The 15,050-nt window shown below is 46.2% G+C and overlaps 1 protein-coding gene across 4 annotated transcripts in view; it reads right to left on the minus strand.

The window, feature by feature from the left end:
* Nucleotides 1–15,050, minus strand: part of IQSEC3 (IQ motif and Sec7 domain ArfGEF 3) — a 106,187-nt gene that overhangs the window by 9,725 nt on the left and 81,412 nt on the right. For all 4 annotated transcript variants that reach the window (XM_075116197.1, XM_075116222.1, XM_075116204.1 and 1 more), the window contains exons 6-10: nucleotides 6,595–6,717; nucleotides 5,775–5,941; nucleotides 3,542–3,681; nucleotides 2,593–2,718; nucleotides 1,337–1,436 (exon numbers count right to left, since the gene is read on the minus strand). In XM_075116197.1, coding sequence (XP_074972298.1) covers nucleotides 1,337–1,436; nucleotides 2,593–2,718; nucleotides 3,542–3,681; nucleotides 5,775–5,941; nucleotides 6,595–6,717 — 656 coding nt within the window. The remainder of the gene's footprint in view (nucleotides 1–1,336; nucleotides 1,437–2,592; nucleotides 2,719–3,541; nucleotides 3,682–5,774; nucleotides 5,942–6,594; nucleotides 6,718–15,050) is intronic.

Raw genomic sequence — 15,050 nt, forward strand, 5'->3', positions numbered from 1 at the left:
TGGACTTTCTCTACCTTTTGCTCAATGGCCAGTGGTTTCAATGTCTTTTCTCCTTCCCTCTCACTTTTCTTGACATTTAATTTCTTTCTTCCCCTGACCTGCTTTCTCTTCTCCTCCACTGCTCCTGCATCTGCCTGCCTTCCCCTCCCTCTTCCTTTATCAATCTTAAGCAAACAAGTCAAAGGACCAACCTGCTATTTGCTGCCAGCCCTCAGCTGCCCCTATTTGTGTCCCAGACCCCTTGTCCTACCCTATGTCTGCCTCATCTGTTCAGATCACAATCTCTTTAGGATATCTGCTTTTCTGTCTCTGCAGCAGATACACAACAGGATGCCTTTGCCAGAAGATCCTTGAACACTCCCAGGGTAGTCACAATACCCCTGAAAGCTGATCCCAGCCCTGATGGTGCCTCCTGGGGATGCTCAATTATGAATTACTCTTTTGTACATACAGGGATGTAAAAGCCTCTGTGTGCTGCAGAGGACAGGGTGTTGAGAGTGACTCATGTTGCCAACAGGGTAGAGGGACGAGGTAAAAAACTTAGTATAGCCACACTGCTGCTACAGTCTTCATTCCTTGCAGCAAGTTCTGCAGGTGTTCACAAGAACCCCAGTGGGTATCAGCCATGCTTGCCTGGGACTGCTGTGCAGCCCCTCTGCCTGTGCCAGCAGGAAGCCTGCCTGTTTCTGGAACTCCTCCACCACACAACCAGCCTCAATCATGACACATCATGGCTCTATTCCCAGATCATCAAGGTCAGGCTGACTAGGGCTGGCCTCTTGCCACATTTTGGTGGGTGCTGTTCCAAGGCCTCTGCTTCTGTCTTGGGAAGCTTTCCGCATGGCACAGCACGGCACAGTGCTGGGAGGCAGATGCAGCATTTGAGCCTTTATCAATGTCAAAGGTACAAGTGGGAGTTGTGGCTTTGGCCATGAGGGTAGAGGGGCTAAAGCTGGCAGCAGCAGTTTTGCCAATGACGTTCTCCACCTCCAGTTGGCTCCTGAGAGCTCAGTGAGATGTATCTGGGGATTGATTCCCTAATTCCTCCCCAGTAGTGGTCTCTCTGCCACCATGATAAGCCAGATCCTTCAATGAGCTTAAGTTCAGCCTTTCTGTAGGTGCTTAGACCTAGCAAGAGGTACCAGGAGCCTCTTCACCTCACACTGTACCTGCACAGTGATTTTCTCAGCACCAAGCCTCAGTTTTCTCCCCTCCACTATTAACCCTGATGGTATCTCTCTTGTGATGCAAACTCACACTGGGTGACACAGCCCCCTCCCTGCTTCTCCTTTTCCCTGCCAAACCCATCCAGGCAACCAAGGAGCAATGAACTTACATTCATTCTCAAAGAGATGGAACTGCATCCCTAGCAGGCCGACAGACTTGCAAAATGTGTACGTTGAGGAACTTTTCTTCTTGGGGCAAAGCTTGAGGATCTGTTGGAGGGAGAGATTCATCATTAGGCAGGGTGCTGGGGAACAGTAACGCAAGAACAATGCAAACTGCTCAAAGCAAAAAAGCTTTTTGCAAGCTCTGTTAATTGTACATGGGAGTAGCACTTGGTGACTGACAGGCTCTTTGCCCAAAAAGCTGCCTGGCGTGCTGCACTTGTAACAACACTTCTGAAATTCTGTAGGCATAGCCCTGTGGCCCATTCAGCTCTCTGTCTCCCAGGGGTGCTGGATTTTTGATGCCCACATTTCTGACTTTGCAAGAGTAATTCTCTTCACCCAAGTGCCAGATCAAAAGGCGAAGGGAAGCCTGTCAGAAATACCTTAGAGCTGGGGACAAAAGCATATGTGATTACTGCGCTGCCCTTGCTCCCTCAGCACTAGTTCTTATGGATCTGACTTATCCCATGGAGTAGAGGGATAGCAAGGAGCAGACCCTCTCCCCAGGTTCACAACTGTACAACTGTACAAACGGGTGCAGATGATGCGATGGGGAAAGCTCTCTTGACCTCTGTTCCTACAAAAGGGCTTGATTTTAGTCTTACATTTGCAACATCTACAGTTTCATTTTGCCACTAAATTTAGCAGAACTTCCATCTTGTTTGGCATCCTTCCAGTGTCAGTGTACCTCTGCCCTCCCTTGTACCTGTCTGAACTCAGTTGCAAGTAGCTGGGGCAGGACACTTTTAAAGGTACTATACACATTTGGGGCTCTAGCAAGTAATATCTACTCCCCTACAGCCTTTGCAATGTTAGAAGGCAATGGTTTTAAAGTGTCTGGCAGGGAAGATTTAAAGTGCATGGGAGGGCTCTGTCTGCTATGGTACAAACAGACAAAGAAATGAACCATCCTTTCATGAAATGAGGCTCCCTGCTGGCAAAGGCATGTGAGAGAGCAATGACATTGCTTGGATGGCTGTAGGATGTGACAGTTTGTTTTTCAAGGGTTAGAGGAGTTTTAAATTTGGTAGGTTTTTAACAGTGAAGGATCCAGTGCTGCATCTTACAATATTGATGGACCAGGGGATGGTCTGTCCTTAGGAGAGGTGGGAAATCGACGTTGTGGACTGGTTTTAGATTTCTTTATAGAAATCAGGGTGAGTTTTGTCACTGCGGTCCCTAATTGCCAGAGCACACTCACCACCAGCAGGTCATTGAAGAGAAAAACTTCCCTCTGGTGAGCTGCCTGCTTCTGCACTTTGTTCACATCAGTCACTTCATACAAGCGGCTGCAGCAGACCAGCCGGCGATGGGGCACAGACAGAACCTGCAGAAGACCCACAAGAGCATGCAGGGGCTGAGGGAGGCGCCATTGTGGGTCTCCCCCGCCCTCAGAGTGGACAACTTTGCCCAGCGACAGTAGTACAAGCCAATTCTGCCCACTCTGCCCACTCAGATCATCATCACCTCATCACCACTCCTCACCATCATTTTTCCTGCTGGAGCAATAGCAGAGAGAGCTACATCTTTGTGGTCTGGATAAATCAGAGGAGTGGGACAGGCTATAGGCAACCTTCTTGCTCACACAGTCTATCTTCATATACCTCTGGCTTCCAGTCACCCCACTGGACATCTGCAGGTTTCCTGGGCTTTGAGAAATCTTTCTGCTCATTTTGAGTAAACAGTATGTATGTTTCTGCGTTACAGATCAGTTGCCGCTAAAGAAGCTGTCTCTGCATTTGATAGTCTCCTAACACCAGCAATCCTTAGGGAACTCATTAGAGACAGATGGGTGAAATTGTTTTCTATATCTTTGCCTACCACTTCCTACACCCTCACAAGACCTGGAAGTTTGAAACACTGCAGGGCTATCACTGGAGCATTGGCAGGCAGGACCTGCAATGAGATTCTTGGGCAAACAGCTACCGTACCAGATACTGTAAAGGCTGGCCAAGGAGATCCCCCAAAATTAGGAAAGAATGAGATAGCAAGGAAAAACGTATTTGGAGGAAAAGGAGTGAATTAATCAAGACAAAGCAAGGAGACAGAGGAGGAGTAGGGGCTTAGAGGGAAAAGGCAGAAAAGAGGGCCAATGAGGGACGTAGGGGTGAGAGGGTTGACAGGGTGCCAGCAGAGTTATGGGTGCTCACCGTTTTCATTCCAACTATGGACTTCTCCACTTTGGTGACATAGGTTACATGGTCCTCATTGGATTTTAGCTCTTTCTGCTGGATCCTCTCGTAGATCCCCACCACCAGCTCCCGTGGGATGTCAGCACCGTCATCTACCCCTGCCAAACACAGAAAATGTTGGGCAGGCTAGGCAGGCAGAAAAGTAAAGGGAAGAACCAGTGGTCCCTGACAGGCAACTACTGCCTCTGCACTGTGCAATGTGCTGGGAAGGCTGAAGGGAAAGAGCAATACTTTGCTTTAGGCTGCCTTCTTTCTTGCTCTAACACATCTAATGCAGCAGCAGGAAAGACTGACATCTCTAAGGCAAATGCAGATTTCCTTATTCCTCTGCTCTGCATGGTGGCTCCTTTCCATGTGTTCCCTAAGGTTTTACAGCCACAATTTCACATTCATATATCTTGGGCCACTCAGCAGCAACCCCTGCATTGATTTCATATCATCAGAAGTGTTAGATGTGGAGGAGACCTATGATGGGACACATCTGCTCCTTCTGCCCATGCAAGTGTCAGTTCTCCTAAACAGAAGGCTTGGTGGCCTCCACCATTTTCCTTCTGTGATATCTTCTAGGATTAACACTTTCCTGTTACTCAGTCTGTGACATCTCTGTCTCAGCCCTGTCCCTTTCCTCTTTTACGTCTCCTTAGATAACTGTCCAAATTTTGCTGTCTGACCCTTGCAGAAACTGGCAGAAAAGTTTTCTTTCACCCTTCCCTGAGCCAAATACTGCAAATTAAACTGCCACTCTTTCCTCTAAACTGAATTCCTTCAGTCATTTTATATCGATTTTCTCTGTTTTTCCTCCAGCTCCCTGGTCTCAGGGTGTACTACCCTGAGCGATGCAGGTGAGGAATGGAGAGGCAATGTCATCTCCTGGCTCCCTCAGCCACACCCTTGCAAATGTAGCCTGAATACTCTTGTCTTTTTCAAACACAGGCTGGTGAAGCTATTGACCTGGGGATTGGCCTGCAGGCGAGTCTGGAATGAACTCTCTGCCCTTGTCTGTAATGGGGTGACATTCACTCACTCTAGTGAGCTGTGGTGCGTTACATACTGGATGTAAGTGATCCTCATATTGGCTGAGTTAATTGTGATGTGAACTGACAGATTTTCAAGCAACTCTAATTGTAAGTTAACATTAAAAAAACCTTTTGAGTTAGTGCTTTCAGCTGCGATACCAAAGGGGATGATGGCAGGTATCATCCCTATGCAATATCTCAGGAAATAACTTGAAAGAGGGCCTCAGTACCACATTACACCAGTCTGAAGTAGATGACAAATTGGGGGAGGTGCGGGAGGCTGAGACACTACTTTCTGAACAGCAGGCAGGACAAAGAAACTAGTCAAAGGAACCCACAGAAGTTCAAAATCTAGACAGGAATTTACACTGGAAAAACTTTGAGGGAGCTTCATCTGTATTGCAGATGTGCAGTAAGAGAAACTTGGAAGAAGGTTAACCTAGGATGACCTAGGAGTGAACATGGCTGGGAAATTAGACAAGAATTTGTCTAGACATGATGTTGTCAAAAAGGCCAAACAATACTAAGCTGCATTAGCAGATCTGAAAATAAGGAGCAGGCAGTGGCTCTATATGCGAGTATGTTGTGACCAAATCTGAAAAAGTGCTTTTAGCAACCTATGACCAAGATGGGAAGGACTGACCTTGAAAAACAGAAGAAACTTGATTTGGGGAACTGATGTATCAGAAATTGTGAAGAGGTAATGTATGCATGAACTCTGTCAGGCCTACAGTTACTATAAGTAATTGCAAGCAGTTAAGAAGGGGAAGATTTATCCTGAATAGAAGGAAAATCTGTTCATATATTCAAAGCAGCAAGGAGGGGAAGGGCTTGTTTAGCACAATCCAGCAGACTCTAAGAAGGATGGAGCTGAACAATAGGAAAATGTAATACAAAAGACTGCTTCCAAGCAGTGAGATCTATTAAAAGATGAAACCATCTCTCAAGGAAAATGGTTGGTTTCTGAGAAACCTGGACAGCTTTCTGCAGAAGACAAAGCTTAGATTTTCCCTTTCCCCAGCACCCTAGGAGACACTTCAAAGGGCCCTCCACATCTGACTCACAGGGAGCAGCAGCAGCCCTGAAGAAAGGCAGCTCCACTAGATATTCCCTGCCTTCACCTAGGCAGAATTTAGAGCAGCAAAAGGGCAAAAAAATGAAAGCAGGACCCTCACCTCTCAGATTGCGAATGAAGTCCTCCAGCATCATCTTCCTGTCAGGCTTGATGTTGGGGCTGTACATGTCCGTATTGAGGAGGATGATCGCAAAGGCCAAGATGAAGATGGTGTCCGGGTTGTGAAACTGCTGGACCACATCTGGGTTACACATGCAGTACCTCTGGCTGCAGCAGGAGGGATGCACACACTTAACATGGAACATGAGAGTCCTCTGCTCCAGGGTGGCAATGGCTTCATCACAAGTGGATCAACTTCCTCCTTTCAATCCAACTCTCACACAAATGAGAAGGAACTGACTGCTCTCTGAAGACATATTTACCCACCAATGGCTGAAGCAGGCCACTGAAACTTCAGCCTTCTCATCATCAGGAACCAAAAGAGCAAGTGAGTCTAGAGAGGACCACTCAGGCTGGTGTCACTATGTAAGGATAATATAGGAGATGCCTACTCCAGCCTGCCTTACTAAGGGCAAAGGCTTAGATGCACCCAGGGAGCAACCCAGCACCCCTGCAAGCCCCAGTGCTGCTCTTCCTGTGAGTTACCAATGAACAGGGAGTCCCTTGCTGGCAGACATGTCAGGACTGGCCCCACTCTGGCCCCTGGTGCCCTTCATGCCACTGAACACATGACAAGGACATGGCTCTGCTGCAGCAGTGGCACAGAGGACTCTGTGCTTCAGAAGCCCCTCCATGATCACCCTCTTTGTAAGGGAGGTCCCTGGCCATTCACTCCATGGCTGCTGCATGTTTTCTGCCTTGGGTGTGTTCTGTGCTTCTACCTGGTTGCAGCAGTGCAGCTGCAGGTCTCATTCTCTTACCTGAAAGCCTCAATTAGCCGCTCGACCTTCTGTGCCTCCCCCTGCACACGGATGTGGGCCTGGAATTTCCGCAGGGCTTCATCCAGTTCCATGCCTGAGAAGTCCATCTCATCCACCACGCAGCTGTGGGAGGGGGACACAGCCTTCATCAGAACCTCCTGCTGCAGGGGACGCCAGGCAGGCTCCTTCGCTGTGGTGCCAAGGCTCAGTCCCCAAGGGAAATACCATGGGAGAGGCCCTGAGACATCACTACATCTGCCCAGATCATGCTTAAAATGGGCAGTAATTTCAGACAAGTAGACAAGTGATTCCTGCATTCTACAGCAGGTGAGCAGTTCTTGTGCCTAACCATGTATATATATATACCCATACACATGTGTGTGTATATATACACCATGATATATATATCTCATATCATACCGTATACAGCATATATATTTACATGTACATATACAGAGAAAGTGTACATATATATTGATATTTATCTGTATCTATATAGATACAGGTATCTAGACACCTATATTAACATAGGTATTTAGACACCTATATCTATATCAATATCTATATATATATAGATCTGTCTACTTCTGCCTTTCCTATCATCTGGTAATCCTTCATACATTGACAATTCCTCCCTTTCTCTCAGCACATGCACTTGTTCACTACCCTCTTATCCATCCTTATCTCTATTCACTGGGTTGTTCCTGCTCTTGTCCTCTCCCCACCTTCCACTCTGTCCAGTATTCATCCTCATTTGCAACCCATACCTTCTTCACCACTCTTCAACCCCACTCAACCACTGCAGCAACAACATTCATTATGTCTTTAAAGACCAGAGCCAGCTCAGAGAAAATAGGAAATGGAAGCTGTTGGGACAGAAATATCATTGCAACATCAGCTGGCTTGTAACATCAAGGCTGGGTAAAACTCTGCCCGTGTAGTCAAACACCAGGAGTCCCCAATAATTCATTCTCTCTGAAGCCCTATTCATTTTATACATTTCTACCCATTTCACACAATCTTTTCCATTTCTACCATACTTCAGTGCTGTGCTTCCCTGTTATCTGCTGGAAATCCTTCCCCTCATACATCTGGTATCCCTTTTCCTTTCACACTTATGCATTGTACACTGGTAATCCACAGCCAATTTAGACACCCAAAGAAGGGGATGCTGCCTCTCTTGTTTCCCACTAAAGCATTCTCAGCTTATAGAAGTCCTAGTGTTAGCCTCTAAAACCTACTAATACAGTTCTTGCTGTCTGTATTAGTCAAATAATCTAGTTGTTCTTATTCTTACTGCATGATATTTTAGTTATTTGTAATGACACCACCCTCCCCATGCAGCTTCAGCACATTTTGTTAGCATATTCCTACCTTTTGTGTCCAGGTCATTACTGCAAGCATTAATCAAAAGACTAGACTCAGAAAACTCTGCTCATAACCTCCCTTAGGCCCATCTTCCCACTTCAGCAGAGTATGTAGGCACTAATGCCTGCATCAGCCAGTTCTCTCCCCCATTTATGATTCCTCTGCTAATTTCTCTCTCTCCACTCTCATCTAACAATTTCTCATGTCAAATGCTTTGCTGAAGTCTAGTATTACCTTCTGCATGTCCCTTGTCTAGAAAACCAGTTATTTTAACAAAGACAGACACTAAATTAATCTAGTCTCCACTGGCTTTGGTATGTACCTTTTCCCTTCCTGTCTCTCATTATTCTTTCCCATAAATAAATACTCAAACCTGACATTCTATCTGACAGAACAAGAAATTCACAGGTGCCAAAATTCCATCTTCTTTAAGCCTTCCTTAAATACAAAGTTACTAATTTACTAGTCTTCAGTCATACCTTGACATTACAAGTGTATTAAAAATTCAAGAACTTCATACTCTCTGCTTCTATATACCTTGGATGCTAATTCTATCTCCCCCTCCCCCCGCCCCTTTATTTCATCCTCTGTATTGTTTGGTTTGCTTTCTCGCGTTGCAAAGGATAAACTGACCCCAAATTTAAGGTTAAGAGGACATTTTCCCCAAGACAGGTTGTCTGGAACTGTATGAGGAGTGGCACAGGGAAAATAGAGGGGGAGGGGATTAGCTCTCTTCTAAATCCTTCCATTTCCTAGGATTATCTGGAAATTTTATCAAACAAACCTCTGCTAATAAAGGGATGTGCTGTCATCAGTTTCTTCTTCTTCCTTTCTGTGATAAACTGGAGATGTGTCTGTTCATCTTGTTTTCTATAGTGCTGCAGATTGCTGTAGGCTGTTGGGAAGTGTTTTGTGAGCTAGGCTGTTGAATGCCATGTGCAGCCTTGCTATAATAGAAGTCTATTGCATCATGTCCCAAATGGGTGAGGGACAGGGTTCAAATACTCAGACACATCTATCCATTCTTCCATTCCCCTATTGATTCAAGGGTTGAGATATCATTGCTTAAGTGGAGCAACACCCACAGAATAACTTACCAAGAGCGCTGGCTGAATAAAGAATGTTCAGTATCTTCTAAGGTTGGAGTCATTACAACCTCAACTAGGAAATGTGGGCTCTTTCCCTGCACAAACCCTATATAATCAAAGTGTAGGAACAACTGGCAAGGAGCAAGGGCAGAGAATCAATGGGGCTGATCTCATAGGAAAACTTACATGAAATCTTTTTTCCCCTCTTCAACAGGTGGACTTTAGAAACATTCACAAATGGTTTCTGGAAATAGCAAAAACTTCCTCCACTGCCTCCTTCCTTTGTTATTTTTATTTTTCTCACACTTATACTCTCATGTCCCTTGGGCTGAAATCAAGGCATTCTGCTTCTTGGAATTTATCTTTGATAGTAAGGGCAGTTTTTCTCTGGTTAGTCGTTATTGTGTTCACAGCTGCAACCACCTCTGCAGTCGGACTTTTGTTATTATTTTTTAATCCTTTCCAATGTGTGATGTTTCTCAGCTGTGACCCCAATGATTTTACTGTTATTTTCTGCTTCCAGATGCATAAAAGCAGAGTCCTTGCATGCACCAGTGAGACCTGCTGGGGTCACCCTAGTATCCCCAATCCACCAGCATTAAATCATGTATCTTTTGCTCTCTCCCTCATTGATCAATCTTTTCCCCTCCATACAGGCTGCTCTAACATGTCCTCCCCTTTGTGTACAAATCTCAAATAATAAAGTCATTGCCCTTGATACAGAAAGCATCTAGCCTTTATTAGGACAAGGCAGTTGTTTATAGCTCTTTTCAAACTCAAACAGGTATTGCTACATGAGTTATGCTCAGCTTATCCTTTGAGAGTTTCTTTCATGTACTGACAGATGCAGGTTTACTTTGTAAGTTATAAGATGAACTCCTGGGAGTCCCTTCCATTCACCTCTTAGCCTAAAGGAGAGTGCTCCCCATCCTGGTTCCTGAGAAAAGTTGACCAAGCAGAAAGGAAAGGTTGGGAAAAAAGTTTGACCCCAGCAAAGTAAGCCTGAGCTGGCATTTGATTTATCTGACAAGGCCTGTGCCAAAGGCCTGAGGAATAGCTCCTACAGGAGTCATCAGGTATGCTGCTACTTTCTGCTGCTAGACAGACAGAAAGAATGGTGGATCATAGGTGTCTGATATTTTTGTGAGCAAATTTGACACAGCCAAGTCCCTTCAAAGAGCCAAAGAGCTTAGTGCCATGGGGCTGCCATGTTCCTGCTCCTTTTCTAAGCGGCGACAAGTTTTGCTGCCTTGTCTGACCTCAGATTCCTGTACAGACTCCTGTTAACTTTCCAAATGCACTGTCGTGCCTATTGCAGAGCTCCCCTGAAACGCAATGCAACTTTTCTTTGTGAAACCAGAGCATGGAGGTCTTTTCTTTCCAAGGTAGAGACCCTGGAAGGTGACATAGGATATACTGGCAAGTATACTGCAAAAAGTACATAGATCTCATCATCCTCCAGAGCTACAATGTAAAAGGCAGTGCAATCACATGCATGGGGGGGGTGTCTCTCCCCAGATCTGGATTTGCCAGTGTACGAGACAAAGGTTGAACTGAGAGCGTATGGCGCTCTGCATCCCAGGAATCAACCAGCAGCTTATGTGCATGTGCCAAAACGAGTGCTGAGTTCATTTTTCCACAAACAGCAGAATGCCTGCGAGATGCCTATTCCAGGACCACCAGGAGGCCTGAAGGATAACGAAGCAGGGGCAGAGTAATCACCTTATAAAATCTCCTCCTGTTTCAACTCCTTCCTCCCCACGGACTTGCAACGAGACACGTGAATTGAGCTCACAGTGCATCCAGAGATGCATTTAGCCCAGTACCTGCAGGGACAGGACTTCGGAAGTTTGGATAATTTTGCTGAAGTGAGCAGGAAAAGTGCTGACACCCTGCCTCATAAACAAGGTGATGGAGTTTAAGGGCTCCTGTGCCACCTGTATACGTGGGGAGCTTAGTCTGTCCTGAGGCACTCGACAGACAGGCACCTCACAACTGTGGAGAATTGCACACCAGGTGACAGGTGACAGGACCAAAGGGTGGTCTCCTGGTTGGATCATTTTGCTCAGCTGTTACCTCTGTGGTAGCCACACTGCCTCCTAGGCTGCAGGGCATGACGACCCCAAAAGGGGGCGGACATAGTGGCATCAGATCTGCGAGGATTTAGCACAGGGCTAAGCATGGCAAAAAAACCCTTGTGGTGAAAGGGTTCAGTGAAGGCAGGAAGCAGCTGTATGGTGTGGGGCTGGGATCTGCTCACCCAAGTGTAATGACCTATTTTCTAGCTTTTCCACTCAGGTGGCAATACAGCAGGAGCTGGGCTGCAACTAAAAGTGTCTGTAATGAACCTGCAGCCCATGCTCAGAGAGGGAGCAAGAGGGGAGGCAGCCAGGTGGAAAGCTTAAAACCACAAGGCACAAAGATATTAATAAAAAACTTCCCTCTTCTTAGCTTCCCTAACCCTATGAGCTTTCTGAAGATGAACCAGGCTTAGGGTGGACTGCAGAGGAAGAGCTCAGCTCCATGAGGGGAGGCTGCCCAGCACGTGTTAACTGAGACTCACAGAAAGAAGAGTGATCGGAAGTCACTGATTCCTTGCAGCAGCAGGCACAGTCATGTGTCCCAGTCCTGCCCTCCATGCCCTCCCTGTGGGAGGGTAGTCTCTAAAATGGAGACCACGGCCCACACCAGTCTTCCCTTTCTGCAGGATGCTGCACTACATGCATTGCTTGTTTTTTTCTGGGGCTGAGTCATACCTACATGCCCTCCCAAAGTTGTTGGTAGCTCACATGGCTACTCACTTGGGCATCCACTCCTTCGTAAGCAAGAAATTGCTTAGTGTACCATGCCTTGCACCACAGCTGGGCACCTAGGCAGGTTCAAGCTGCACCTTTAGCCTTTGCAATCCTGGCATGGGAAAGCTGCTCTTGTTCACAAGTTTGATCTGTGCCACAGCTCTGCATGCAGCAGGAGGTCAGAACTGCCTAACACGTTCTTCTCTCTCTGTCCTGTTTCCATCACATCATTATCTATTGCTCCACAGCACAAGCTGTAAGCACTGTGCTGCTCAAACCCGCCTGTAATGGAAGTCCCCTATTGTTCCTCTGTGATGTCCGCAGTGAGAAAGGGAAAGGAGGCTAGTTTGGGATAACCTGTCAAGTTCACTCTGACAGTCCAAGAGGAATCTAACACTTCTCTGAGAGGCAGACTCTTTGCTGGGCTCCCAGTTCCTCACACTCCTGAGAGCAGCTTTTCTCTCCCTGACTTCCCATGAAAGAAAGAAAAGACAATACACACTTGACAGGCAGAAGAGCTGCTCACCCACAGGGAGAGTGTGTCTAACGGCATCTTACAGTCTAACACCAACCAGCCCCCGACTCACCACAATGTCTCCTCTGCCTGAATCCCTGTCCCATTCTCCTCTGAAAGCAAATGCACCAGGACAGCCAATTCTTCACTTCCAAGTCCCACAAACTGAATACAAACCATCCAGTACAAGCAGCACAGCCGACTCCATCCACAGCCTATTCATGGCATCACTCACATTATCTTGTTCGTGAATGAGCTATAAATGGAAGCAGTTCCTGAGTCAGAAACAGGTAGAGGGGAAGAATGAACTAACATGAAAGGAAGTATGAATGAAGGAGAACAAAGGACCAAACACACACAGAATGAAGGGTGCACAAAAAGAAATAAACAATACATCGGAGTATGTAATACTCTGGAAAGGAATGAAGAAAGGATGCAACAACGAGACGATGTGTCTCATATTAAAAATAGGTGTTAATGCCTTGGGCCTGACTTTTCCAAAGTAACAAAATTACTTTTCTGCAGTACATGCCAAGTAGATTTGATAATAACTGCTCGGTACCAGATCACTGCTTTAATGGCCCAGGCTACCTCTCTACAGCTGTATTCCCTGGAGTGGTAGACATTGAAACCCTGGGGTAGGTCCCCAGTGACTCCTCCCAGCTGGCTGCAGGGCAGGTTGTGGAAGCAGATTCCCAGAAGTGGCTGGATCTTGCTGTGGGATGCTGGATCACAGTGAGTGGTTGTTACTGTGGGATGCTCAAAACTGGTTCCAGATGGGATTTATCCTCTGTATCATAAAATGCCTAAAAGCTAAATATTCAGCCTAAACTACCACACGGAGAAAAAACACACTCTTGAGAGACCTGTGTCTCTCTATTGACTAAAGGAATTAATAAATTGATGGAAGACACTAAACTTGGTGGTGGCTAACAATAGGTGAGAAAAATCCTACTTTTAAAGATTGATGCCTTTTCTGCAAGAGAAAATGACATACTGCGTCTCCCTAAACAGACAGGCCTGAGAAGTTTAGTGCTGTTAAATGATGTGGGCCAATTACAGTCAGATACTGTTGAAAATCCCCTGCTCTCTGCCTCATTCCTCTGGCTATATATATATGTATAATACATATATTTTTAATATATATAAGCATGTATAATTACTTGTGAGTTATCCAGACACCTTTTCTAGGTTCCAAGAAAATCAGTCAAAGGTTGAAAGATAGAGTAGGAAGATGAAAGGGAGAATAGGGACATTTAGACACTAGGCATGCAGGTGTGGGAAGGTAAAATAGCATACCAAAGTGCTCAAAACTCATACTATGCTTACCCTCACTCACCACCCCCCACCCCCCCACCCCCGTCCATGTACATAAGAGGCTTTGCAACCAGCATGGCACTTCTCTGGAGTTTTGCATTTACTAGGTGGGCAGTAAAGAGGGATTACCTTCGCGGTGCCAAATGCCACTGTGCACTCCTGAGCCCTGTCGCCTGACACCAGGAACAGGCAGTGGCTGGCTTGTTTGTCAGCCAGCACAGCTTCAATACCTATGGAAGCCAAGAGAAATTTGCAGACTATAGACTTACGGCTGGACTTACAGCTGAGTCTGGAGTTTGTAACCTGGGCAGCTCTGCCCCACCTCCAAGTGCACAAGGGAGGCTAACACTTTTACGGATGTTTTAAAAGCTGTCCTATTATTTATTTATGCAGTTAGGTTAATTCAACCTCACTGCAATAGAAACAATGCTTACAATACACAATTCTAACGCAAGTTTTCACATCGAGTGAGAGCTAAACTAACACAGCAAGCGGCATAAATAATTGAAGTTGCTTTCAGGAGGGAGAGGATGGGCCAGGAAGGCTCCAGGGCCAGGTCTGGGATGTGAAAGAGTGGAGACATCTCCCCCTGCATACAGGCTTGCTCACTGCAGGTGGTTGGTGCCTATTCAACAACTACTGCCTGCTCATGGCCACCCTGCTTGGGCATTTAAGCTTGCCAGGACTAGCAGTGCCTGTTCTTCTTCTGCCCACCTGAGCCACAAAAATTACTGTGGAATTGGACAAATTGTGCAGAAGCTACTGTAGGAGCTACCCTGTCTGCCACGTGCTCTCCAGGGAATACCATGTATCCTAACACTGGCTTGCTATGTGTGGGTAGATGTGGAGACTGTGAGACAGCCCTTTCAGAGTCCCTTCTCCCAGTCTGTGCCAGTGCTCCTGAGCTAGTTTTATTGGAGTTGGATGAGAATGCCAAAAGGTCTTTGAGCTTCCTCTTGCCCCCACACAAACAGCTCAGAAGTTGTGACTAGCCCTTGAGCTATAGTGCGCTGGAAATGCCAGCACACTATACTAGACTACCAGCCCTCCTCTTCCTGCAGCATGGACCCGAAAAATATCCACTATGATATTCGTGGGCCAGAGTTTCTCCTGGCAATGCCTTCTTTCCATGCATGTCACACCGCTGGTGTGCAGCCATTGCCCAGCCAGCTCTCACAAGCAGTTGATGAAAATTTGCTTGCAGAATCTACCAACCATTGCTATCTCCAAGCTCAGAACTGACACAGGAAGAGAGTGAAAGTACCTGCAAACAGCACATCTACAACCAGCTGAATGTGTGTGGTTTTTCCTTCCTATTTTAGAACATTCTGTGTATATTTTATGACTACTTTTATCTTTGCCTTTAAGGAAGAT

This window comes from Phalacrocorax aristotelis, chromosome 1, assembly GCF_949628215.1.
Source record: "Phalacrocorax aristotelis chromosome 1, bGulAri2.1, whole genome shotgun sequence".
Classification (NCBI taxonomy): Eukaryota; Metazoa; Chordata; class Aves; order Suliformes; family Phalacrocoracidae; genus Phalacrocorax; species Phalacrocorax aristotelis.